Source organism: Poromitra crassiceps, assembly GCF_964638095.1.
Source record: "Poromitra crassiceps genome assembly, chromosome: 2".
Classification (NCBI taxonomy): domain Eukaryota; kingdom Metazoa; phylum Chordata; class Actinopteri; order Beryciformes; family Melamphaidae; genus Poromitra; species Poromitra crassiceps.
Window position 1 is genome coordinate 14,706,521 of NC_139624.1, and position 27,827 is coordinate 14,734,347.

The 27,827-nt window shown below is 42.9% G+C and overlaps 1 protein-coding gene across 1 annotated transcript in view; it reads right to left on the minus strand.

Annotated features, from left to right (window-relative positions):
* Positions 1-12,024: 12,024 nt before the first annotated feature.
* Positions 12,025-27,827, minus strand: part of LOC310798497 (tomoregulin-1-like) — a gene marked incomplete at both ends in the record, with an annotated part of 55,192 nt that continues 39,389 nt past the window's right edge. The window contains 4 exons of the mRNA XM_083661030.1: positions 12,025-12,109; positions 17,447-17,608; positions 19,436-19,556; positions 20,941-20,988. Of these exons, the coding sequence (XP_083517156.1) occupies positions 12,025-12,109; positions 17,447-17,608; positions 19,436-19,556; positions 20,941-20,988 (416 nt within the window). The remainder of the gene's footprint in view (positions 12,110-17,446; positions 17,609-19,435; positions 19,557-20,940; positions 20,989-27,827) is intronic.

Sequence of the window (27,827 nt, forward strand, 5' to 3'; positions counted from 1 at the left end):
ATTTATATTTGAATATTTACTCTTAACCTTGGGCGTGATAAAAAACGAATCAAGTTTTTCCAAGAGAATTCTCTCCATACCCATGAACTGGTGGATGTTTGGTGTATTGTCCACATGTTTTGCCAATCATCTTCAGAGATTTTTATATTGAGCTCTGACTCCCATTTCTCTTTGATATATTCAGTTGAATTCTTATTTGTCTTCAATGCTTGATCTCCACACGTTTTGATGGACAGAAGTTGTGGATGACGGATTTGTCACCATCCGTTTTTTAGCCAATCAGAATTGAGGAGGCGTTTCCGACGTAGCCCACTGGACAAAAACAACCCAACGCAGCCATAATGATTGAAAGGTGAAAGGTCAACTTGACCCGTGAGTGATCAGACTGTGAAATTGTGGACCAGTGATGTCATTTGTGCATGAATGACATCACTGGTCCACAACTTCACTCAAATCAACTCTCAATAAACTAAATGAATGCCTGCAAAATAGTTTACAGTTTTCCGATTTGTGTGAGATCAGCCTGCACGTTGTGGGAGTTCTATAGAAGTCTACTGGACTACCCTGCATGTTGTGGGAGTTCTATAGAAGTCTACTGGACTACCCTACACACTGTGGGAGTTCTATAGAAGTCTATTGGGCTACCCTGCATGTTGTGGTAGTTCTATAGAAGTCTATTGGACTACCCTACACACTGTGGGAGTTCTATAGAAGTCTATTGGACTACCCTGCACGTTGTGGGAGTTCTATAGAAGTCTATTGGGCTACCCTGCATGTTGTGGGAGTTCGAGAGAAGTCTATTGGACTACCCTGCACGTTGTGGGAGTTCTATAGAAGTCTATTGGACTACCCTGCATGTTGTGGGAGTTCTCTAGAAGTCTATTGGACTACCCTGCATGTTGTGGTAGTTCTATAGAAGTCTATTGGACTACCCTACACACTGTAGGAGTTCTATAGAAGTCTATTGGACTACCCTGCATGTTGTGGGAGTTATATAGAAGTATATTGGACTACCCTGCATGTTGTAGGAGTTCTATAGAAGTCTATTGGACTACCCTGCACATTGTGGGAGTTCTATAGAAGTCTATTGGACTACCCTGCATGTTGTGGGAGTTCTATAGAAGTCTATTGGACTACCCTGCATGTTGTGGGAGTTCTATAGAAGTCTATTGGACTACCCTGCATGTTGTGGGAGTTCTCTAGAAGTCTATTGGACTACCCTGCGTGTTGTGGGAGTTCTATAGAAGTTTATTGGACTACCCTGCATGTTGTGGGAGTTCTATAGAAGTCTACTGGACTACCCTGCACATTGTGGGAGTTCTATAGAAGTCTATTGGACTACCCTGCATGTTGTGGGAGTTCTATAGAAGTCTATTGGACTACCCTGCATGTTGTGGGAGTTCTATAGAAGTCTACTGGACTACCCTGCATGTTGTGGGAGTTCTATAGAAGTCTATTGGACTACCCTGCATGTTTTGGGAGTTCTATAGAAGTCTACTGGACTACCCTGCATGTTGTGGGAGTTCTATAGAAGTCTATTGGACTACCCTGCATGTTGTGGGAGTTCTATAGAAGTCTACTGGACTACCCTGCATGTTGTGGGAGTTCTATAGAAGTCTACTGGACTACCCTGCATGTTGTGGGAGTTCTATAGAAGTCTATTGGACTACCCTGCATGTTGTGGGAGTTCTATAGAAGTCTATTGGACTACCCTGCATGTTGTAGCCTGGGTAAACCCATCCCCCACGTGACCTGCTCTCAGACCTGTTCTCAGTCACTACACCTAGTGACTGGGAACTGAGAGAGCAGGTCACGTGGGGGCTGGGTTTACCTAGGCTATGCATGTTGTGGGAGTTCTATAGAAGTCTATTGGACTACCCTGCATGTCGTGGGAGTTCTATAGAAGTCTATTGGACTACCCTGCACATTGTGGGAGTTCTATAGAAGTCTATTGGACTACCCTGCATGTTGTGGGAGTATCCCAGCCTGGATAAAGAGAGACATGGTATCCCAGCCTGGGCGTTCGTTCTGGCTGCTATAAATAGAGTGTAAAGTGACTCCTCTGCCTGTTTGGGACAGGGGCTGTATTAGAGGAGTGGAAACCCCCCGTCTGTCTGTTCCTCCATCCATCTCTCATCCATCCTCCTTTACACTCCTTCTATCATCCCTCCATCCAGGTTTAGTCTCTTTCCATCGCCCGGCCCCGGCTCCTATAAGCATCTTAATGTGAAGACCTGGCAAAGCAGCCTGCAGTACGTTTAGCTTCTCTCCCAGTGACCCACAGCAGCAGCCTGCAGTACGTTTAGCTTCTCTCCCAGTGACCCACAGCAGCAGCCTGCAGTACGTTTAGCTTCTCTCCCAGTGGCCCACAGCAGCAGACTGGCTGAACTGGTCAGCTCCCAGTGTCAATGTTCATGACACATGAGTGTGGTGGGCCATGACTTGTTCTCAAGTCAGACCCGAGTCACACTTTTCATTGCTTGAGATTTGGCTTGCCTGACTGGCTGGCAGAATACTGTGCTCTGTTTGGTCTCAGGTGTTTTCAGGACCCCAACCAGATGAGTTGTGAGGGAAAATGAGTTGGAACTTTTGTAAGCCGACATCCCAGGGAGAAGGTGGGCAACTTCAAATACCTGGGAGTCAGCATCCACCAGAACCTGACATGTAGTCGTGGACCAACCACACCTCCATAGTCATCAAAAAAGCCCAACAGCACCTCTATGGCCTCAGGGGCCTAAAGAAGTTGGGGGTAAGGCTACAAATCAAAAATTCAAAGTAAAATGTTTTGACGTTGGGATTTGAACCTGTGGAATGTTAAAGGTTGTGGACCAGACTCTGAACCGCTGAGCCACAGAGTCTCTGACCATGCACCTGGGTTTGCTTCTGACGAATCACAGCAGCTCATGGCTCGTTATGCTGATTAGCTCACCTGACCAATCACAGCAGCTCATGGCTCGTTATGCTAATGAGCCTGGAAGATGCCAGAGGCCGTTACTCAACTTTCTTGTCAACATCTTGTCCTTCCTAGTCACGTCCTACCTGTAGGCAAGAATCCTTCCTCACATTGCAAGAGCAAACATTTGGAACAGGCTAGCCAAGTGTGCGTGATTGCGTCATGGTCCCACCATCCGATTTCAGATTTCACCGAAGTTTCTAGCTTATTAATAAACAATTGGACATTAAAACATTTGCTCTTCACACTACAGTGATAACATATTCACGATCACGAATGACAGAAGATGCATAGATTGAAATGTGTAGATTTGTGCAGCTGGCGATGTTTTGCTGATCGTCATTTTTAAAAGACCCAGCTGGGAGCAATGATTGATCCGTGTGCATAGAATTATGGGTACTTCACGTGTGCTGAGGAGACACATGAGCATCCTCGAAATGTCTCTCTCCTGAGGACACAGTCCTTTGTAGGAACAGAACTTTGTAGGATTCGGACATTGGAACAGAACTTTGTAGGATTCGGACATTTGAACAGAATTTTGTAAGATTCAGACATTAGAACAGAACTTTGTAGGATTCGGACATTGGAACAGAACTTTGTAGGATTCGGACATTGGAACAGAACTTTGTAGGATTCGGACATTGGAACAGAACTTTGTAGGATTCGGATATTGGAACAGAACTTTATAAGATTCGGACATTGGAACAGAACTTCGGCAGCCTCTGATGACCTAGCATCCTTGAAATTCAGCCAAATGTGGATCCTTCCTTGACTTTGAGAAATGGCAAGAGACTGAAGAGTCTGCATGAAAACGTTTTTGTCACTTTATCAGGGAGCGAGCAGAGAGGAGGGCCGGACCACAGAAGAGTAATGAGACTGCCCAACCTATAGCCAGGCCATTTAGAGACTTTGAATCTTTTAACTATAGTCTAATGGTGTGTTTCCTATGAATCTTTAGGAGAGAAATGTCACCTATAGGCCTAGTGAGTAATAGCATAATGAGCTAATTAATTGGCAAAACAGGAAATGGTTATAGTTTTGCTTCTAGTTAACTTTGAAAGGTGATCACCGTGCAGTCATGCAACCTTTCCTCACTAGCATAGTTTGCATAATTCATGTAAAATGAGGTTGACGTTAGGAAATGGTTATATTTTTCGGATAAGGACACAACTGGGTTAAAGGGGGGAGAGAGGGTGTTAGGATGAGAAGAGAATGAGGAGAGGAAATAAAGGAAGAGAAGACAGAGAGAGAGGGGGAATACCCGGCTGTGTAAGAAGGCCTCACCAGCTGCTGCCTAGCTTTCGACTGCCGTCATGTCTATCTTTACCCCCAACACACACACACACACACATACATACACACACACACACACACACACACACACACATACATACACACACACACGTACACACACGTTCCCCTTGCCCCGCCCCTGCAGGGTGCATAGCTACTACACAGGGAGCACTTTGACTCATCTACCTTTTCTGCTCTGGGTGGGTGGAGTGCCTAACCCTAACCACCAGGGGGCAGAAGGCATGCACCAGACCAGTGTTTCCCAACCAGTGGTACATGTACCCTACTTGAGGAGCTTGCAGGGGGTACATGGAAAGATACAACTAGTACAACTAGTTCCTCCCTGGCAGGTGTCCACTGTTCCACTACTCTGTGAAAAGGGCATCGTTAACACATTTCAAAACTGCGTGCAAACAACTAGCTAGTGAACTTGGATAAATGGCTTCAATCGTAAATAATTGTTAATTCATTTAATTGTCAATCATTAGTTGTGTTAGATACGAACAGTTTAATATGAATTTAATAGAACACATTTCATCAACACACATGAGTGTGGGGTACTATTGGCATGGCATAACAGCTCAGTCAAGGGTTACATAAGACAACATGGTTGGGAATCACTGCACCAGACGACCTTAAAATGGACATTTTCAATCGTGTGACCCACATGAAATATACATGTTTAAATTTACTGAATGTAAATTAACCTGTATACATCAAGGACTGTGAACCAAAATGGCTGCATATTGAAATGTATTTGGTTTCATTTGTTAGGACTCGAGTCACATGACTTGAACTTGAGTAACAAGACTTCTAGTCACAATAGCTTGAGAGTCCTGACTTGCTGAATGAAAGAAGACTTGAGACTTGACTTGGGTTCTGGTGACTTGCGACTTGACTCTGACTTGTACTTTGATGACTTGAAAAGGTTTCTAAAGTCTTGACTTGAGATCTTGTGTTTGTGTAAATGACTTTGATTGAAAGTGATGAGATTTGTTCCAGCAGACGACTGAATTTATATTCTGTTTTCTGAATTTGTCTGGAATGATTGGATTTATTGAAGTTGAAACTGATTATAGAAATCAAACTCATGATGCTCTTACCAAGTTTTTATCCTACTGTATTAAAACCATATTGAATTGAATTTTTTTTTTTTAAAGATATTAGTAAATTGATACGGCACTCTTGATTACCAGCCGCGACCAACCCCAGTGGGGCTGGGGGCGTTTTGAGTAGCTACTTTACCAGGTGTCTGTCAGTCAGTCTATCTATCTGTCAGTCAGTCTATCTGTCTGTCTGTCTGTCAGTCTATCTGCCTGCCTGTCAGTCTGTCTGTCTGTCTGCCTCTTAGTCAGTCTGTCTGTCTGCCTGTCAGTCTGTCTGTCTGTCCATGGACAGATTTGGAGAACGTGATAGCGCTGAAACTGTGCAAGATGCAGTCAGGAAACTTTACAGGTGTGTAGTTGACATCAAAATGAAGGCCGACTTCGAAAACGGGTGTGATGTGATGGTCTCTAGTTTCAACATTATATATATATATATATATATATATATATATATATATAATATATATACACACACACACTTGTGACTGTAAAGTGAGAAGTGTGTCCTCTCTCCTAGTCGATGACAGAGAGACTCGACCCTCTCTCCTAGTCGATGGCAGACACAGAGACTCGACCCTCTCTCCTAGTCGATGGCAGACACAGAGACTCGACCCTCTCTCCTAGTCGATGGCAGACACAGAGACTCGACCCTCTCTCCTAGTCGATGACAGACACAGAGACTCGACCCTCTCTCCTAGTCGATGACAGACACAGAGACTCAACCTTCTCTCCTAGTCGATGACAGACACAGAGACTAGACAGGTTCAACACATGGTTTAATTCTTCTTCTACTTCACATCTAAACAACAACTTGACTGGCTCATGCAGGACAGATCTACAGGAGAGCCGGGCTGCGCTCACAAAACCCTGACACGGACCAACCGGATCAGACTCATCTGGTCACAGCAACCCGTTATCACCCCCAACTGGTCAAATACTGACGTTTGGTCAGGACCCCTTGGCATCACTTTTTAATACACTGGTTACCCCCCTTTTTCCTCATTTTGTGATGCCACGAGACCGTAGCTAACAACTTGCATTACGGTTATCAGGCGCGGACTGCATAATCGGGCACGTCGGGCAAATGCCCGATGGCCTGGCCTGGCCTGCATTTTTTTTTTGGTTTGGTGCCCGCAGTCAGGCCACTAACTGAACAGCAGGCCAGGCAACGCCTATTCGTTTACTAGTGGTTTTATTACTTTATTAGTTAGTCTGAAGTAATAATTACACTTCAGGGTTAAAGTGGGTGCATCTCATTGTAAAATTGGACTCGGCCCAAATTGTGCTTCAAACGGCCCAAATCTGGCTTCAAAAGGCCCAAATCTGGCTTCAAACGACCCAAATTGGGCTTCAAACGACCCAAATCTGGCTTCAAATGACCCAAATTGGGCTTCAAACGGCCCAAATTGGGCTTCAAACGGCCCAAATCTGGCTTCAAACGACCCAAATTGGGGCCGCCGGCACGCGCGTCGGGCCGTATCGGCCTGGCCTGCTTGGTATCTAATGCCCGGCCTGAATTATGATCCCAGTCCGCCCCTGACGGTTATGGTTAGGCAACTAAAACATGGTTAAGGTTAGAGTCAGGGTTTGATCATGGTTAAATAATACAAACTTTTGTTAAAAATGGAAATGTGGCTGACGGTTTAAATGTACTTTGAACATGCTGGGGATCGAATCCTGGTCATCGCCATCGAAGGTAAATGTATACGCCTATCCACCACCACGCCGTTACTCTCTAGTAGTCTACTGGACTACCCTGCATGTTGTGGGAGTTCTATAGAAGTCTATTGGACTACCCTGCATGTTTTGGGAGTTCTATAGAAGTCTATTGGACTACCCTGCATGTTTTGGGAGTTCTATAGAAGTCTATTGGACTACCCTGCATGTTGTGGGAGTTCTATAGAAGTCTATTGGACTACCCTGCACATTGTGGGAGTTCTATAGAAGTCTATTGGACTACCCTGCATGTAGTGGGAGTTCTATAGAAGTCTATTGGACTACCCTGCATGTTGTGGGAGTTCTATAGAAGTCTATTGGACTACCCTGCACATTGTAGGAGTTCTATAGAAGTCTATTGGACTACCCTGCATGTAGTGGGAGTTCTATAGAAGTCTATTGGACTACCCTGCATGTTGTGGGTGTTCTATAGAAGTCTATTGGACTACCCTGCATGTTGTGGGTGTTCTATAGAAGTCTATTGGACTACCCTGCATGTTGTGGGAGTTCTATAGAAGTCTATTGGACTACCCTGCATGTTTTGGGAGTTCTATAGAAGTCTAATGGACTACCCTGCATGTTTTGGGAGTTCTATAGAAGTCTATTGGACTACCCTGCATGTTGTGGGAGTTCTATAGAAGTCTATTGGACTACCCTGCACATTGTGGGAGTTCTATAGAAGTCTATTGGACTACCCTGCATGTTGTGGGAGTTCTATAGAAGTCTACTGGACTACCCTGCACATTGTAGGAGTTCTATAGAAGTCTAATGGACTACCCTGCATGTTTTGGGAGTTCTATAGAAGTCTATTGGACTACCCTGCATGTTGTGGGAGTTCTATAGAAGTCTATTGGACTACCCTGCACATTGTGGGAGTTCTATAGAAGTCTATTGGACTACCCTGCACATTGTGGGAGTTCTATAGAAGTCTATTGGACTACCCTGCACATTGTGGGAGTTCTATAGAAGTCTATTGGACTACCCTGCACATTGTGGGAGTTGTATAGAAGTCTATTGGACTACCCTGCACGTTGTGAGAGTTCTATAGAAGTCTATTGGACTACCCTGCATGTTGTGGGAGTTCTATAGAAGTCTATTGGACTACCCTGCACATTGTGGGAGTTCTATAGAAGTCTATTGGACTACCCTGCACATTGTGGGAGTTCTATAGAAGTCTATTGGACTACCCTGCATGTTGTGGGAGTTCTATAGAAGTCTATTGGACTACCCTGCATGTTGTGGGAGTTCTATAGAAGTCTATTGGACTACCCTGCATGTTGTGGGAGTTCTATAGAAGTCTACTGGACTACCCTGCATGTTGTGGGAGTTCTATAGAAGTCTATTGGACTACCCTGCATGTTGTGGGAGTTCTATAGAAGTCTACTGGACTACCCTGCACATTGTGGGAGTTATATAGAAGTCTATTGGACTACCCTGCATGTTGTGGGAGTTCTATAGAAGTCTATTGGACTACCCTGCATGTTGTGGGAGTTCTATAGAAGTCTACTGGACTACCCTGCATGTTGTGGGAGTTCTATAGAAGTCTATTGGACTACCCTGCATGTTGTGGGAGTTCTATAGAAGTCTACTGGACTACCCTGCACATTGTGGGAGTTCTATAGAAGTCTATTGGACTACCCTGCATGTTGTGGGAGTTCTATAGAAGTCTATTGGACTATCCTGCATGTTGAAAAACGAGGAAAAAGGGGTACCCAGTGTGTTAAAAAGTGACGGCAGGGGGTCCTGACCAAACATGAGGATTTGACCAGTTGGGAGAAGGGGTTGGGATCAGACAGTTGTGAGGAAACTGAATGTGAAAGAGAGGGGACAGAACTGACATCCATTCAATTCGACTTGTCTCAATAAATGTAAATATTATGAATCAAATAAAAGACATTTCAACACATTCAGTCATAATGTATGGATGATTAATCACATGTATGTATCAAATACCAGCTGGAAGCTTCTTTAACATGTTATGATATTCAGTATTGGTCATATAAACACTATGAGGAGGAATCTCTGATATAAAAACAAACACCAACAAAACAAGAACAAAAAACACATGGAATTTCACACAATTAAATTAAACTTCGAGAAACTCCAATTCAATTCCCCTTCTGTTTCCTGAAAGATTTTGTTTCCTTCCAGTTCCTTAGTTGAACTGAAACCCAAATTAAATGTCCTTAATTTATCATCACATAAACATCAATTATCCATGAAAAATAACAGCTTTAAAAAGTAAGCTTAGTATCATGGGGCTGTGTGCCTTTTGTACATATACATCTATTAATAAGTTATTAATGGAACATTTCTGTCTTTTCATTATATTATACTATATAATTATCTATATTATATTATTATATATTATATTAGTGAAAAATGAAGGGGGTGTTTAAGGCGGTTTCAATGTGTTAATAACACCTTTAAGTAATTTTAAGGGGATTTTGCATTAATTAAGAGTTAATTATTGTAAATCACTCCCTGAAATATGATCAGCCGTCTCTCAATGAACCAGCAATCACTGAAACTAGCCTTAGGTTGATATGAATTCACCCCTTAATCCATGGAAAATCCCATTAAATGAGTTAAGGAAGTTATTTATTGACGAGACCCCATCAAAACCTCCTTAAACTCCCCTTAGTGTTTGACTCCTTACATTCTAATTGAATGTCACATTCAGGCAGGCAGGAAAGTTGCATTAATAACCTGTAAACCTGCACAAAAGGTATGAAAAATCCCTTCGTTTCTAGAGTCTCTGTGAATCAACCCGTGAATAAATCCCTTATAAACCCATGATACTAACCTTACTTTATTCAAGCTGTTATGTTTAATGGTTTATAGGCTACATGCACAACTTTTTTACTTCCTGAAATTAGTACAGCTTCTTTATTTCCTGTCCTACACTATTGGATGAACTGATGAATCAGGTGTGCCTGATCATTGTTGTGACTGCAGCACACCTGACATTAATCACTTCATCCAATAGTGATGACAGGAAATAAAGAAGCTGTACTAATTTCAGGAAGTAGTGGAGTTGTGCATGTAGCCCATAGAGTACCGCAGGGATGACGCATTTTTGTATGCTTACCCAGAAGTCCCTGCACTTCCTGGTTCGTAGGTGTTAAAGTCAATCGAATTTTTGCATGGGGATTTCCGTTAAATGCATGAAATAAGGTATGTGGTTAACACAAGTTTATGAAACTTGTGTTCAGCAAGGGTTAGGGTTATCCCATTGCCTTTTACACCTACGAAGTGCTCGCGTCCAGGTCTTCTGGACTCCTTCCTACTCTAGAGGTCAGTGTAATGAGAAGTTAAGGACTTTTTCAGGGTTTGCTTGAGGAGCTGCAGCTCGGCTCTGACAGACTATTCACCACAACAACAACAACAACAACAACCAACAGTGACACTTCGTACCGTTGTTACAAATGATATAAAAAGCTAAGTGGATCAAGACCAAAGTCATTTAAATTATCGGCTCGTCAAACAACTAAACAAAGACACATTGTATCCCATTTCCCCAATGGCATCATTTGAAAAGTAACAATAAAATAATCGGTCATCCTGAACACGTTCGTCAGTTTGGACCTTTTCTTTTTAGCAGTAGAAAAAAAACAGCATTTTGGTTTTTAGGTGCGTCTCATACAATAACAACAACAACAACAACAACAACAGGGAGGGGGGGGGGGGGGGTGTGGATCTGGATTTACATGAAGCACAGTTCAACCCTGCAGGACTCAGAAACCCAGGAGTCTGTCTGGTACCAACGGTTCTCCAAACCCTCCTGGCAGAGAGCCAATCTCCCTCTTGGAAAAATGAAGCCAACGTGGAAGTGCCAAAAACAGTGCAGTTCCTCGAATGGCCAATTGAGGCTGGCTCCAGAAGCAAGTCAACCCCCCATAGAGCCCCATGTTAAAATGCCCAAATTTACAGCAGAAATAAACATGTTTACAGCCTGGTTCAAAAGACGGTTTCGTTCTCTAGAGCTAATTTCACCGTTCATGACAACTGTCCAGGGGGTGAATTTGTATATAACTCAGCCGTTTATACAGTCTATGTTTATATACTGGTAGTCTATGGCTGCAAAGAGAAGTATGATTGTATAGAGGTCAATGGGGAAATGACTGTATTTCGCACTTGATTTATGACCTCAGTAAACACTTTCCTAATGAGTTGGTTTCAAGTCTTGTTCAATAGAGCATAATGATCATTTAGTCAATTATGAGATTTCATTTCGAGTCAAATAGACGATAAAGCAGACTATGTTTTGGGGGTGATTGACAGTGCATTGCACTTGCAGCTCGCCGATCACGGACCAATAGCAAAACAAACAAAGATAAAAAGAAGGTGATGGTCAAACTGGCAAAGTCGAGGCTTCAAAACGGGAGTCCACAAAGCAATGGGTGATGTCCCGGAGGCTACGTCCATATTTATAGACAGTCTATGTCCATATTTATAGACAGTCTATGGAGATGGGTTGAAGTGAACAGAGACCACAGACAGACGTCTGGTCCCAAAGGGTTAAACTCTGATGTTCCTCCAGGCGGTGAAGGTACAATCACAGACCAATAGAGAACTGTCCTGATCCACAGCGCCCCCTGCTGGGAGAGTCAAACTGCAAAACAATTCTCGACCCACGCAGTAAAAACAAAGGCATTGTAAAATAATAATAATAATAATAATAATAATAACAGCTTGTCCCTTTTCTTTCCGATGGAAAATCATCTTCAGATGATAAAAAGTGAGAAAAATGTCCAGAGGGGAGGAATGAAAGACGAAGGGAGATTTTAAAAAATAAGGCCCCGCAAGACATCGAGAAAAAAGAAAAATAATGTTTTTTTAAAAAGAGGCACCAAAAGACAAGATATCAAAACCGCAGTCTGTCCGTGTGGTACGAAAAAAATTGTTTTATTTTTTTTAAATGTATTTAAAAAACTGGAAAGAAACGAGGCGCGGCTACATCATCCTGGAGGACGTCCCGGACGGGAAGTGGCCCAGGTGCTGCTTCTGTCTCCGCCCACGCTTTGTCTTGCTGCAGCGCCTGAAGGTGACACAACACGGTACAGTGAGCACGCCGTCGCTACAGGAGCCCACTCAGGACATTCATCCAGACACTTTATTTACCACCTTTTCCTGCCTTAAAGGGACAGCTCACCCTGAAATCCAAAATACATATTTTTCCTCTCACCTGTAGTTCTATTTATCCATCTAGAATCTACCAAAACACCAAAACAATCTAGATTCTAGATTGTTTTGTTGTGAGTTGTCGATTTTTTGAGATATTGGCTGTACAGATTTCTGCCTTCTCTCCAACACAATGGCACTGGATGGCACTCAGCTTGTGGTGCTCAAAGTACCAAAGAAATACAATTGGAAAAACTCAACAGCATTGTCTCGTTCCAGAGATCATGACCCCGTTACTCAAGATAATCCACAGACCTTGTTGTGAGCAGTTTCATGTAGGAACTATTTTCTTTCGACCGAACTGCACCCGCTAGCTGCTAGCTAGTTCCTACATGAGACTGTAGCTAGCAGCTAGCAGGTGTAGTTTGGTCGAAAAAAGTTCCTAGATGAAACTGCTCACAACAAGGTCTGTGGATTATCTTGAGTAACTGGGTCATGATTTCTGGAAAGAGACATTTTTTTTAACCTTTATTATACTTTTTCAGGAGCGCAGTATGTTTCAAAAGTAGGCATACTGTAATTGTTTACAATGACAATAATTACAATTACATACAATAATTGTAGTTCTTTCATATCACACACACACACACACACACACAGGCCCGCTCCAACCCATTACGCAGAGTACGCAGACTGCGTAGGGCATCACGTGACTGAGGGCACCAAAAAAAAAAAAAAAAAAAATTTTTTTTTTTTTTTTTTGGTGCCCTCAGTCAGGCCACTCACTGAACAGCAGGCCAGGCGCCGCCTACTGGTTTACTAGTGGTTTTATTACTTTATTCAGGGTGCATCTCATTGTAAAATTGGACTCGGCCCAAATTGGGCTTCAAACGGCCCAAATTGGGCTTCAAGCGGCCCAAATCTGGCTTCAACCGGCCCAAATCTGGCTTCAACTGGCCCAAATCTGGCTTCAACTGGCCCAAATCGGGCTTCAGACGGTCCAAATCTGGCTTCAAACAGCCCAAATCTGGCTTCAAACGGCCCAAATTGGGCTTCAAACAGCCCAAATTTTTCGCCGCCGCCCTTCGGACGCCGGCACGCACGTCGGCCTGTATCGGCCTGGCCTGCTTGGTATCTAATGCCCGGCCTGAATTATGATCCCAGTCCGCCCCTGCTTGCATGTACAGTTTAACAATCACTTGTTTGCTGACATGTACAGTAATTCTAACAATTGTTTGTTTCCCACATGTAATGAAATGTGAGATACACTAGTATCGTTCATAATTAATGATTTTGCAGTCTTTCGTTTGACAGTTATTGAAAGTTTTACGGGGGGGGGGGGGGGGGCACCACAGAACAATTACGCTTAGGGCACCCAAATGGCCAGGAACGGCCCTGCACACACACACACACACACACACACACACACACACACACACACACACACACACACACAGAGTATATACAGCCATTTTAACAAAATAAACAAACATTCAGTAGTCTGAAAATAATAGCCATTAGTATTAACCCATTGATACCTGATGCAGCATTTGTGTGTGTATCCCTTTAAGACCGTGAACCGCGTCACGCGGTCTTAAAGGGATACACACACAAATGAGGGATATACACGCAAATGCTGCATCAGGTATCAATGGGTTAATATATAAAAAGTGTAAACCTACTTTTGCAACACCCACTATTAAAAAATGAACTTAAAGGAACACTCCGCCCATTTTCAACCAGCTTTCTATCATTAGAACATCAGTAGTATATCAGAAAACTGTAAACGGTTTTGAAGTCTGTCATTTAATTTGACAGTTATTGAGTGTTAAAGTGTGGACCAGTGACATCACTGGTCCACACTAACTCAAATTAATAACTCATTAACTCAAATCAACTCTCAATAACTGTCAAACTAGATGAATGATGAATAGTTTGACAGTTATTGAGAGTTGATTTGAGTTAATGAGTTATTAATTTGAGTTAGTGTGGACCAGTGATGTCACTGGTCCACACTTTAACACTCAATAACTGTCAAATTAAATGACAGACTTCAAAACCGTTTACAGTTTTCTGATATACTACTGATGTTCTAATGATAGAAAGCTGGTTGAAAATGGGCGGAGTGTTCCTTTAAGTTCATTTTTTAATAGTGGGTGTTGCAAAAGTAGGTTTACACTTTTTATATATTAACCCATTGATACCTGATGCAGCATTTGCGTGTATATCCCTCATTTGTGTGTGTATCCCTTTAAGACCGCGTGACGCGGTTCACGGTCTTAAAGGGATACACACACAAATGCTGCATCAGGTATCAATGGGTTAATACTAATGGCTATTATTTTCAGACTACTGAATGTTTGTTTATTTTGTTAAAATGGCTGTATATACTCTGTGTGTGTGTGTGTGTGTGTGTGTGTGTGTGTGTGTGTGTGTGTGTGTGTGTGTGTGTGTGTGTGTGTGTGTGTGTGTGTGTGTGTGTGTGTGTGATATGAAAGAACTACAATTATTGTATGTAATTGTAATTATTGTCATTGTAAACAATTACAGTATGCCTACTTTTGAAACATACTGCACTCCTGAAAAAGTATAATAAAGGTTAAAAAAAATGTCTCTTTCCAGAAATCATGACCCAGTTACTCAAGATAATCCACAGACCTTGTTGTGAGCAGTTTCATCTAGGAACTTTTTTCGACCAAACTACACCTGCTAGCTGCTAGCTACAGTCTCATGTAGGAACTAGCTAGCAGCTAGCGGGTGCAGTTCGGTCGAAAGAAAATAGTTCCTACATGAAACTGCTCACAACAAGGTCTGTGGATTATCTTGAGTAACGGGGTCATGATCTCTGGAACGAGACAATGCTGTTGAGTTTTTCCAATTGTATTTATTTGGTACTTTGAGCACCACAAGCTGAGTGCCATCCAGTGCCATTGTGTTGGAGAGAAGGCAGAAATCTGTACAGCCAATATCTCAAAAAATCGACAACTCACAACAAAACAATCTAGAATCTAGATTGTTTTGGTGTTTTGGTAGATTCTAGATGGATAAATAGAACTACAGGTGAGAGGAAAAATATGTATTTTGGATTTCAGGGTGAGCTGTCCCTTTAAGGCAGGAAAAGGTGGTAAATAAAGTGTCTGGATGACTCAAATCAACTCTCAATAACTGTCAAACTATTCATCATTCATCTAGTTTGACAGTTATTGAGAGTTGATTTGAGTTAATGAGTTATTAATTTGAGTTAGTGTGGACCAGTGATGTCACTGGTCCACACTTTAACACTCAATAACTGTCAAATTAAATGACAGACTTCAAAACCGTTTACAGTTTTCTGATATACTACTGATGTTCTAATGATACAAAGCTGGTTGAAAATGGGCGGAGTGTTCCTTTAAAGAAAAAAATTTCCCTCCCAAAGTGAATTGATTAGTGTTTTGTAGTAAGCTGTTAGCACATTAATATACTATCCTGACTGCCAGACTGACAGGGGAACATGTGGTGTGATGTGATGTGAGTGCCTCCAGCTGGACAGACAACACACTGCAGAGAGACAGCAGCTTCCTACACATTTTCAATGAAAAAGTTCCATGCTTTTTCCAGACCTTGGGTTAGTTGTGAAGGTTTTGAAGGAACATACACAAATAGTGTAGTAGCTGTACTGTACCGCACTGTAGCTGCTACCATTATGTATGGCTAATGTTTAATTGTATGTTTAATTAGGTATATGCTATTTGCACCTGTGCAAACAGAACGTCGAATTTAAAATGTTTAAGTACGTCTAAAGTATGCACATGACATGTGCACCTATGTGCAGTGAATATGCCACTGTCTCTGACTTGTCTTATCACTCTACTGCCTTATTGCTTGTTGTGTCTCTTGTTGTTTTTGCACTCATATGCCCTGTTATATTTATGTTGTAAACGGAGTCCACAGCACAAGAATTTCACACGTGATACTTGTACTACGGAGTGACAATAAAAATCTTGAATCTTGAATCTTTTGTCTGGTATTCAATATGATTTAGGCAGATAGACATCTTCACCCTGCTAACTAGCTCATATCTCTCAAGCCAGACTATTATCTTCCACAATGGTCAAATCCTCCACAGACAGTCTGTATGCAGGCAGTCTCCACAGACAGTCTGTATGCAGGCAGTCTCCACAGACAGTCTGTATGCAGGCAGTCTCCACAGACAGTCTGTATGCAAAGATTTGGCCAGAGGCAGACCGGAAGGAAGTTCAATGGGGTTCGATCAATCACGACACATGTAAACATAACCGAGGCAGGTGATTGGTGTAAACATAACCGAGGCAGGTGATTGGTGTAAACATAACCGAGGCAGGTGATTGGGGAAATGAGGGGATGTCCCACCTTTAAAAGGCGGTACATCCACTAGCAAGTACAGAGATGTTTGAGAAAAGTTGCCATTAAGGAGTAATTAGGATTTTTTTTCAACTTGAATTTTTTTGCCAGTTCCTACAATTTTACCACAAAAAGATCACATAAAACATCGCAAATTGCATCGCAATTTTTGAGAAAAGCCGCCACAAAATCTGCATTTTCGAAAATAAATAAATAAATCCTGGAGGGACTGAGTATCAGAAGAAGTAGTACTAGTAGTTGCAGTAGTAGTATCAGAAGTAGTACTAGTACTGGCAGTGGTAGTATCAGAACTAGTAGTAGTAGTGGCAGTAGTAGTATCAGAAGTAGTACTAGTAGTATCAGAAGTACTACTAGTGGCAGTAGTAGTATCAGAAGTAGTATTAGCAGTGGCAGTAGTAGTATCAGAAGTAGCATTAGTAGTGGCAGTAGTAGTATCAGAAGTAGTATTAGCAGTGGCAGTAGTAGTATCAGAAGTAGCATTAGTAGTGGCAGTAGTAGTATCAGAAGTAGTATTAGCAGTGGCAGTAGTAGTATCAGAAGTAGCATTAGTAGTGGCAGTAGTAGTATCAGAAGTAGTATTAGCAGTGGCAGTAGTAGTATCAGAAGTAGCAATAGTGGTGGCAGTAGTAGTATCAGGAGTAGTAGAAGTACTAGCAGTGGCAGTAGTATCAGAAATAGTATTAGCAGTGGCAGTAGTAGTATCAGAAGTACTAGCAGTGGCAGTAGTATCAGAAGTAGTATTAGCAGTGGCAGTAGTAGTATCAGAAGTAGTATTAGTGGTGGCAGTAGTATCAGAAGAAGTATTAGTGGTGGCAGAAGTAGTAGTAGTAGTTAGTACTTAGACTACTAGTAGTCAGAGGTAGTACTTTACCTGGTGAAGCACATGACCACGGCGACGATCACAGCGATCTGCACGGCTCCGATGATGGCGGCGATCAGAACGTAATGCAGCTTCTGTCCACTGGGGACCACGTACAGGCTGTTAAAGTCCACCAGCTGCTCGCACTGAGGCCCGGAGTACCCTGCTTCACACCTACACACACACAGGCACACAAACACACACACACACACACACACACACACACGTGCACACGTTTCTGGTGACTGTGTTGGAAACGAGGGTGGGGGCTCAGTGTAGCACTGTCGGCTCAGAAGGTCGTGGGTTCAAATCTCCACCCCAGTCCTTTCTGTGCATGTTCTCCCTGTGTTTGTGTGGGTTTCCTCCCACAGTCTAAAGACATGCTGTGTTTGTGTAAGATCACAATGTATATAATCTAGTCAAATGTGTAGTATGTATAATGTATATAGCGGTAACCTATCCACCTTATTTTTGAATGCCCCACTGTACAAATAATTGTGGGTACAAGGTCCGGTTTAACGTGACTTATTGTTGCAGCTTGCCATTTCCTTTGTTATACTTTGGCTGCAGACCCGAATTATAACCCGGAAACTGGAGTAAGTTATAAAAGTTATAAATATAGTCACGTTATAAACAACTAACCAACGCTGGGGGTCCGTATGGAAACAGTGTTACTCGAAATGGTTAAAAGTTAAATCAATTTGGTCATTTAGTGGCGTTTTACTGCCATGTAACATAGCTAGCTAGCCGCTAACATTAGCCACAGTAGGCTGCGCGCTGCGCTCTTAAAGGGATATTTATCGACGAGATTTGGCTGGGAGGATCACACTGGAAGAAAAACGCATAGGCATCATGGCTGCTAGAAATAAGGTGGATAATGTGTGTAGATTTAAGCAATATAGCATGAGAGCCAGTGTGTTGTGGCAAATATATACCGCTGATCAGCTGTTATCCCACGAGGCCGCAGGCCGAGTGGGATAACAGCTGATCAGCGGTATATATGCCACAACACACGCTGCTCGAGTGCTATATTGCTTTTATAAAACAGTTTCCAAGTATGATAATATAATAATAATAATAATACTATAAGTCTGACTGGCATGTCATTCTGATAGAGTCAGTTGAAACACTACTGTAAGGCGGGACCGCAAGAACGTGCGGGTGATTTGATTGGATCGTTCTGGAGACTGAAGTTGACATTGGCCAATCCTGGCGCTTGCTGAGAAGCTGAGAGCTTTCTGGAAAGCCCGACACGCAGCTCGAGCGCAGCGCTGCATTCTCAGCGCTTGCTGAGAAGCTGAGAGCTTTCTGCAAAGCCCGACACCAACTAACGTTACGGGGTTAAATGCGGGCTTAAATGCGGGGTTAACAGCCTTTTTTTTGCAAAGAAGACATTAGCCCGCGTCTATTCTTGTACAAAACATAATTTTCTGCGAAGTATTAGTAAAGTTATAAGCGAAGATCGATTCACAAGGATCTGACAGCTGTCTCCGCCATTTGTTTTTTCTACATTGTCATTTGAGGTAACCAAAGCCTTTTAGTAAGAGAGTTGCGTGGCCATGGGTTATGAGTTGCGTGGCCATGGGTTATGAGAGTGGGTTACGGGATTTATACGATGGCTGTGAACCAATCAGATTGCTTGATTTGAGAGAGCCGTTTTATAATATGTAGTATATGACTGTGATGATGCTATGTAAATCCATTTGAGACATGCTTGTGTGATAAGGAGCTATAAACAGAACTGAAGTGCACCTAACTGAAAATACAGAAACACACTCATCACTGTACTCCGCATTACAACTGGGAACACACACACACACGCACATACACGCACACGCACGCACGCACGCACGCACACACACACACACACGCGCACGCACGCACGCACACACACACACGCACGCACGCACGCACGCACGCACGCACGCACGCGCACATGCACACGCACACGCACACACACACACACACACACACACGCACACGCACACACACGGGTGTTACCTGCAGGTGGGCAGGCTGTGTCTCATCTCACACTGGCCGTGTTCACAGAACTGGGCGTAGTCTTCAGAACAGGGGGCGGGGCTATCCACAAACCCCTCCCCTTCACTGGGGTTGGACACCGCTGGAGGAGTCACATAAAACACTGATTTAGACTACAGCTTCCAGGGTTGGGAGTAATGGAATACATTTAATAAAATACAGTATACAAAATATGAGTAACTGTATTGCATTACAGTTAGTTTAAATTTGTGGTATTCTGAATACAGTTAGTCTTTAAAAATAGATTAATTTACGGTATTACGTGTCTCGACCGCATTGCCCTCACATGAGAGCTAGACAAAATGGGCTCAGCAAGATGATTTTGAAGTATTCCAAAAGTAATCCAAAGTATTTAGAATACGTTAACTTGAGTAATCTAATGGAATACATTACAAATTACATTTTAGGGCATGTATTCAGTGATCTGTAGTGGAATACATTTTAAAAGTAACCCTCCGAACACTGATAACTTCACTGATTGACTAATATTATCTGCTCATATTCTGTCAAATGCTTCAGAAACCATTTGGACGATTGCATAATTACGGTATGTTAGTTTGTCCAACTATTTTGGTCCCTTAAAATGTAATTTTGGTCCCTTAAAATGTAATGTAATTCCTACACCGTTCACCTGATTTGGATGTAAATACCCCCAAATTAAAGCTGGAAGTCTGCAGTTAAAGCACATCTTGATTGCTTCATTTCAAGTCCATTGTGGTGGTGTACAGCAGTGGTTCTCAAATGGGGGTCCGCGGACCCCCAGGGGTCCGTGGCACTTTGCCAGGGGGTCCGCGAAAAGTTTTCAAGTAATTTTTTTTTATTATTTTTTTTTATTAAAAAATAAAATGCTACATGTTAATTATTCCTTCTCAAACTACTTCCTACATGGTGCTAGTCTATCAAAATATCTTGGCTGTCATTGATTGTGTTGCATAGTGGTTTTCTGTACTGTTGACAAATTGTGATATTGTAAGTCGCTTTGGACAAAACAAAAGTGCCTGCTAAATGACGTAATGTAAATGTAATGTAATACAAAAATATATATATATATTTTTTTTGTTGGAAATCTTCATAGTTCAACGAAAATAGTTTATGCTTTAAATCTAAAATGGTTCATGGATTACATTCTAATAACAAACCTATCAAAATAAAAGTCAAGCATGTTACCGTGGAAACAATTAAGCTTAGCCCAAAATCACAAATCAGAATGAGGGGGTCCCCGGTATATTTTCTATCTTGTAAGGGGTCCTTGGCTGAAAAACATTTGAGAACCTCTGGTGTACAGAGCCAAAATGATGAAGATTGTGTCCAATGTCCAAATCCATATGGACTTCACTGTATGTACATGTGTTTGGTATGTGTGATCACTGTATGTACATGTGTTTGGTATGTGTGATCACTGTATGTACATGTGTTTGGTATGTGTGATCACTGTATGTACATGTGTTTGGTATGTGTGATCTTACCAAAGACGTCTGGTTTGATCTTGGTGCCGTCATCTTTCCTCCCTTTGTCTGAAAAAACAGACAAGAGTCAGACAGACCAACTTGACAACAACTTCACACAGGCTGCTATCCACCTTATTTTTGAATGCCCCACTGTAAAAAATAATTGTGCGTACAAGGTCCGGTTTAACGTGACTATTGCTGCAGCTTGCCATTTCCTAATGTATTCTACTTGATTTGAAAAGATGGCTGCCTAGTGCCTACACTCAGTCTCTTGTACCCTGGCTGAATTGAACATAACTTGGTCAATAAGTATGTAACATACAAAATAAAACAACCCGTAATATCTTAATTTTATGTAGAACGCAGAGGACATGTAACTGTTTAGTTAAACTTGCATTCCAGGAATATTGTGCTCTTAAGATGACGTTAGTGGCTCTGTTTCGTCCTGAAACCCACACGCTTTGCGGTGGTGGTTTTAGCGTAACCTATGTGGGATTCGAGGCGTAAAGTATGTGCGTTTTAGCGTAACTTATGTGGGATTCGAGGCGTAACCTATGTGGGGTTTGGCGTAACCTATGTGCGATTCGAAATAACGCATCCGAGATAGAAAACGTTATGAATATAGCCACGTTATAAACAACAAACTAACGCCGGTGATCCGTATGGAAACAGTGTTACTCGAAATGGTTAATATTGGCCACAGCAGGCGATTACCCATGAATGCACTGCGCTCTTAAAGGGATATTTATCGACGAGATTTTTGCCAAGCTGGACCTGATTAGTGATTTGCTCCGTTCGCCCAGACGGGTGTCAAGCTGTCAGCAACAAGGCTGGGAGGATCACACCGGAAGAAGCACCCATCAGCAGATCAGGCAAAAATGGCCGCCAAAAATAAGGTGGATACCAGAGGCTACATACCAGAGGTTATACCAGAGGTTATACCAGAGGTTATACCAGAGGTTATACCAGAGGCTATACCAGAGGCTACATACCAGAGGTTATACCAGAGGTTATACCATAGGCTATACCAGAGGCTATACTAGAGGTTATACCAGAGGCTATACCAGAGGTTATACCAGAGGTTATACCATAGGCTATACCAGAGGCTATACTAGAGGTTATACCAGAGGCTTAGGGCTGGCACGGATCACGGATAATCCGTGACCCGTACGGATCAGCCCCCACGGTTCGGAACGCGGTTCGGAACATCAATAGTCCGCGGACCCCCCCCCCCCCCCCCCCCCCCCTTCGTTTCATTTAACGTTTAATGTTAGTGTATGAGAACGCCCAGCGCAGCCAGACACAGACAGGCATAATCATGGCAAGCACAATTGAGCTTCCTCATCCCTTGTCGCTGCTGTAAAGTATGTCTGAAGGCTGTGGCTAGTGGCTACTAAAGACAGAGTCACACAAACTTATTTCAACACCTCTGAAAAAGCACAGGAATGCGATCAGCGTGTTGCGCGCTGCACAAGATAACGAGAGCCACAACACACACACACACACACACACACACACACACACACACACACGCGCGCACACGTTTCACAAACACATTATCACCGGACGGTGAAATGTTGCCTTAGGACACATAACAACAAAACAACACGTGGGGCCACTGAGTAGCTTAACGTAGCATCAACGTTATATTTCAACGTTCATATAAATATCTGGGAGTTCAATTTGATAACCAACTTAAATGGAGTATGCATGTTGATTTCCTGTGCGGAAAACTTGCTCAAAGGCTCCACTTCCTCCGCCGACTCCGATTGTTCGGAGTGAGCAGCACAAACATGCTAACTTTCTACAATGCCGTTCTCGGTAGCCTGATCAGATATGGCTTAGCTTCCTGGTTCGGCTCCCTCACCATTCAAAGTAAATCTAAGCTCGAAAGGATGGTGAAAGCCGCTATGAAGGTGATAGGACTAAAAAACTACCCGTCCCTTCAATCAATCTTTGAGGAAGCTGTGATCAAGCAGTCTTATCGCATTCTGGATGACTCCTCTCATATTCTATTCTCAGAATATGAACTCTTACCTTCCGGAAGGCGATACAGAGCATGTAGGTACAAGTCTAACCGCTACAAGCTCTCCTTCCTCCCAACATCAATCACACTCCTAAACAAACGACCTGCTTAATCTAAAAACTCATGGGACCTGTTTTATAATTTTCTATTGAATCCTTTTATTATTTTATTATTTTATTCTATTATTATTTTAAATTTTTCATTTCAATAATGCACTTTACCATTTTTCTTAAACGTGATCATGTTGTGGTCTTACTATTTTATTGGTTTTTATTATCAAATTGCTTTTATCACCATTTGTTTTAATTTGTAAGCCACTTTTGCACAGTAGCATAGGTCACTTTATCTAGTCTCCCGCCCATTTCTTTGCACATGTCATCTTTTATCCTCAGTGCAATTCTTTATTATATGGGTCTTTTCCTTTGACGGGTCAGTTTGCAATATAATTCCATGCACTTCATATGTAAGGAGCATTTCTTCACGAAAAAAATGTGTAGACCTTTGTTGTTCCTGTTATGTTATTTTGTCATCTGTGTTGTCTTCTTTTTTTATGATGCAGCTGTATGTAGCACTGTTGTCCAAGACAAATTTCCTCTCGGGGACAATAAAGTATATCCTGATCCTGATCCTGATTTCCAGACTGACCTGGTCTGGTCTGTAGGTCTGTACCCGTGTCATGTGACTGGTGCAAGCAACAGCCACGAAGTTAGGCATAGCAGTGCCACCTAAAACAGGAAGTTGGGTCGTTCTGCCTTCAGAGTAAAAGCATACATTGTGTCACTTATGAGAAAAAAATATTTTTTGAGCTGTGCAGGGCAACAAATGGTTAGAGAATTATAATAGTATTAAAAAAATCTAATCGAAAATCTAATTTTGAGAGAAAAAATCTGATATATATATTTTTTTGCTGATCCGAAAAATCCGTGATCCGTGGCTCAAAATCCGTCACGCGATCCGATCCGTGGGTTTTCTGATCCGTGCCAGCCCTACAGAGGCTACATACCAGAGGCTATACCAGAGGCTATACCAGAGGCTATACCAGAGGCTATACCAGAGGTTATACCAGAGGCTACATACCAGAGGCTATACCAGAGGCTATACCAGAGGCTATACCAGAGGTTATACCAGAGGCTACATACCAGAGGCTATACCAGAGGCTATACCAGAGGTTATACCAGAGGCTACATACCAGAGGCTATACCAGAGGCTATACCAGAGGTTATACCAGAGGCTACATACCAGAGGTTATACCAGAGGCTATACCAGAGGTTATACCAGAGGCTACATACCAGAGGCTACATACCAGAGGCTATACCAGAGGCTATACTAGAGGTTATACCAGAGGCTACATACCAGAGGCTATACCAGAGGCTACATACCAGAGGCTATACCAGAGGTTATACCAGAGGTTATACCAGAGGCTATACCAGAGGCTACACCAGAGGTTATACTAGAGGTTATACCAGAGGCTACATACCAGAGGCTATACCAGAGGCTATACCAGAGGCTATACCAGAGGCTATACTAGAGGTTATACCATAGGCTATACCAGAGGCTATACTAGAGGTTATACCAGAGGCTACATACCAGAGGCTATACCAGAGGCTATACCAGAGGTTATACCAGAGGCTATACCAGAGGCTATACTAGAGGTTATACCAGAGGCTACATACCAGAGGCTATACCAGAGGCTATACCAGAGGCTATACCAGAGGCTATACCAGAGGCTATACTAGAGGTTATACCAGAGGTTATACCAGAGGCTATACTAGAGGTTATACCAGAGGCTATACCAGAGGCTATACCAGAGGTTATACCAGAGGTTATACCAGAGGCTATACTAGAGGTTATACCAGAGGCTACATACCAGAGGCTATACCAGAGGTTATACCAGAGGCTATACCAGAGGCTATACCAGAGGCTATACCAGAGGCTATACCAGAGGCTATACTAGAGGTTATACCAGAGGCTACATACCAGAGGCTATACCAGAGGCTATACCAGAGGCTATACTAGAGGTTATACCATAGGCTATACCAGAGGCTATACTAGAGGTTATACCAGAGGCTACATACCAGAGGCTATACCAGAGGCTATACCAGAGGTTATACCAGAGGCTATACCAGAGGCTATACCAGAGGTTATACCAGAGGCTACATACCAGAGGCTATACCAGAGGCTATACCAGAGGTTATACCAGAGGCTATACCAGAGGCTATACCAGAGGTTATACCAGAGGCTATACCAGAGGCTATACTAGAGGTTATACCAGAGGCTACATACCAGAGGCTATACCAGAGGCTATACCAGAGGCTATACCAGAGGCTATACCAGAGGCTATACTAGAGGTTATACCAGAGGTTATACCAGAGGCTATACTAGAGGTTATACCAGAGGCTATACCAGAGGCTATACCAGAGGTTATACCAGAGGTTATACCAGAGGCTATACTAGAGGTTATACCAGAGGCTACATACCAGAGGCTATACCAGAGGTTATACCAGAGGCTATACCAGAGGCTATACCAGAGGCTATACCAGAGGCTATACCAGAGGCTATACTAGAGGTTATACCAGAGGCTACATACCAGAGGCTATACCAGAGGCTATACCAGAGGCTATACCAGAGGCTATACCAGAGGTTATACCAGAGGCTATACCAGAGGCTATACCAGAGGTTATACCAGAGGCTATACCAGAGGCTATACCAGAGGTTATACCAGAGGCTATACCAGAGGCTATACCAGAGGTTATACCAGAGGCTATACCAGAGGTTACATACCAGAGGCTATACCAGAGGCTATACCAGAGGTTATACCAGAGGTTATACCAGAGGCTATACCAGAGGCTATACCAGAGGCTATACCAGAGGTTATACCAGAGGCTATACCAGAGGCTATACCAGAGGCTATACCAGAGGCTACATACCAGAGGTTATACCAGAGGCTACATACCAGAGGCTATACCAGAGGCTATACCAGAGGCTATACCAGAGGTTATACCAGAGGCTATACCAGAGGCTATACCAGAGGTTATACCAGAGGCTATACCAGAGGCTATACCAGAGGCTACATACCAGAGGTTATACCAGAGGCTACATACCAGAGGCTATACCAGAGGCTATACCAGAGGCTACATACCAGAGGCTATACCAGAGGCTATACCAGAGGCTATACCAGAGGTTATACCAGAGGCTATACCAGAGGCTATACCAGAGGCTATACCAGAGGTTATACCAGAGGCTATACCAGAGGCTACATACCAGAGGTTATACCAGAGGCTACATACCAGAGGCTATACCAGAGGCTATACCAGAGGCTATACCAGAGGTTATACCAGAGGCTATACCAGAGGCTATACCAGAGGTTATACCAGAGGCTATACCAGAGGCTATACCAGAGGCTACATACCAGAGGTTATACCAGAGGCTATACCAGAGGCTATACCAGAGGCTACATACCAGAGGTTATACCAGAGGCTATACCAGAGGCTATACCAGAGGCTACATACCAGAGGCTATACCAGAGGTTATACCAGAGGCTACATACCAGAGGCTATACCAGAGGCTACATACCAGAGGTTATACCACAGGCTATACCAGAAGCTTGAACTGCAACCTTAGGGTGTATTCACACCTGTAGGTCGTTTGCTTTGTTCCGATTCAGGTACTTAATTGATACAATTGTTGCATTTGTGCCTTGGTTCGTTTGTGTTCACACAGCCACAAATGAAACGGTCCAAATAGTATTGTCAAACTTCCTGGATTGGCCTGCAGACACTCTGATAGGCTAATAGCCTCTCGGGATGGACAAAATAATTCCCAGAGATTTTCCTATATGATTATAAAAATGCGTTTTGTTAGACCTACATTTTAGGCTATGTCGGGCGTCCGCCGTGCGAGGAGAGAGAGAGAGAGAGAGAGAGAGAGAAAGAAAGAAAGAAAGAAAGAGGGAGGGATCGGGAGAGAGAGAGAGGGAGAAAGTTATTTATTTATTTATTAATGTATGCTATGTAGCCTATGTAAGCCTATGTATTTATTTAGCCTATTTAGGCTATTGGGAATTTGGAGATAGAAGATCAAAGACCCTCGCAAATTCTGCTATTAGGCTACTATCACGGAGATGAGGATTAGCCGAGATAGGCTATATGAACACCTGTCCTGTCAGGAATAAAATATTAATAAATAATTTAATAACAATGGACATTTCGAGGAAGACATGCAATCAGTCTGATTGTCTGATTGAACCAGACAATCTTATCACAAAGAAGGCTGGCTCTGATTACCACGATTTGTTTTCATTTATTGAATGGAGACGAGAGAGCGAGAGAGGGGGAGAGAGAGGGCGGTGTGCTGCGCAGCACACCGCACGCAAAATCCGTAGAGATTCAACACATTAACGTTGCTTCCCATGGTCCGAGGTAAGTTGATTGAGTTCAAACTGCTGATGTGATGATCCAAAAATCCCCCAAAGTTTATCGATGCAAGTCACAAGTTGCCAAAACAGGATCTGAAAGATGTTGTTTTTAAACGATAAAAATGTTTGTTCTTCAGGCCATTACGCACAGCGCAGCTGACTACGGCAGCTGGTTTATCCAAAAATGCGCACCGTTTACTGCTGTTGTGGCGGATCGAGGTCGGCTCACGTTCTCACCACAAACGAACCGCACCAGAGTTCGTTTGGAAGCGGACCGAGACCACCCTTTCTTGGCGATCTCGGTCCGCTTGTTTTGTCCCGCATCCGAGTGCGATTGCTGTGTTCACACTCCCCCAAACGAACCGCACCAAGGGGGAAAATGCTCTCCGTTTCGGAACAACTGCTCCAAACGAGATAGGTGTGAATACACCCTTAATTAACTCCATAATTATATTTGTACTCGAA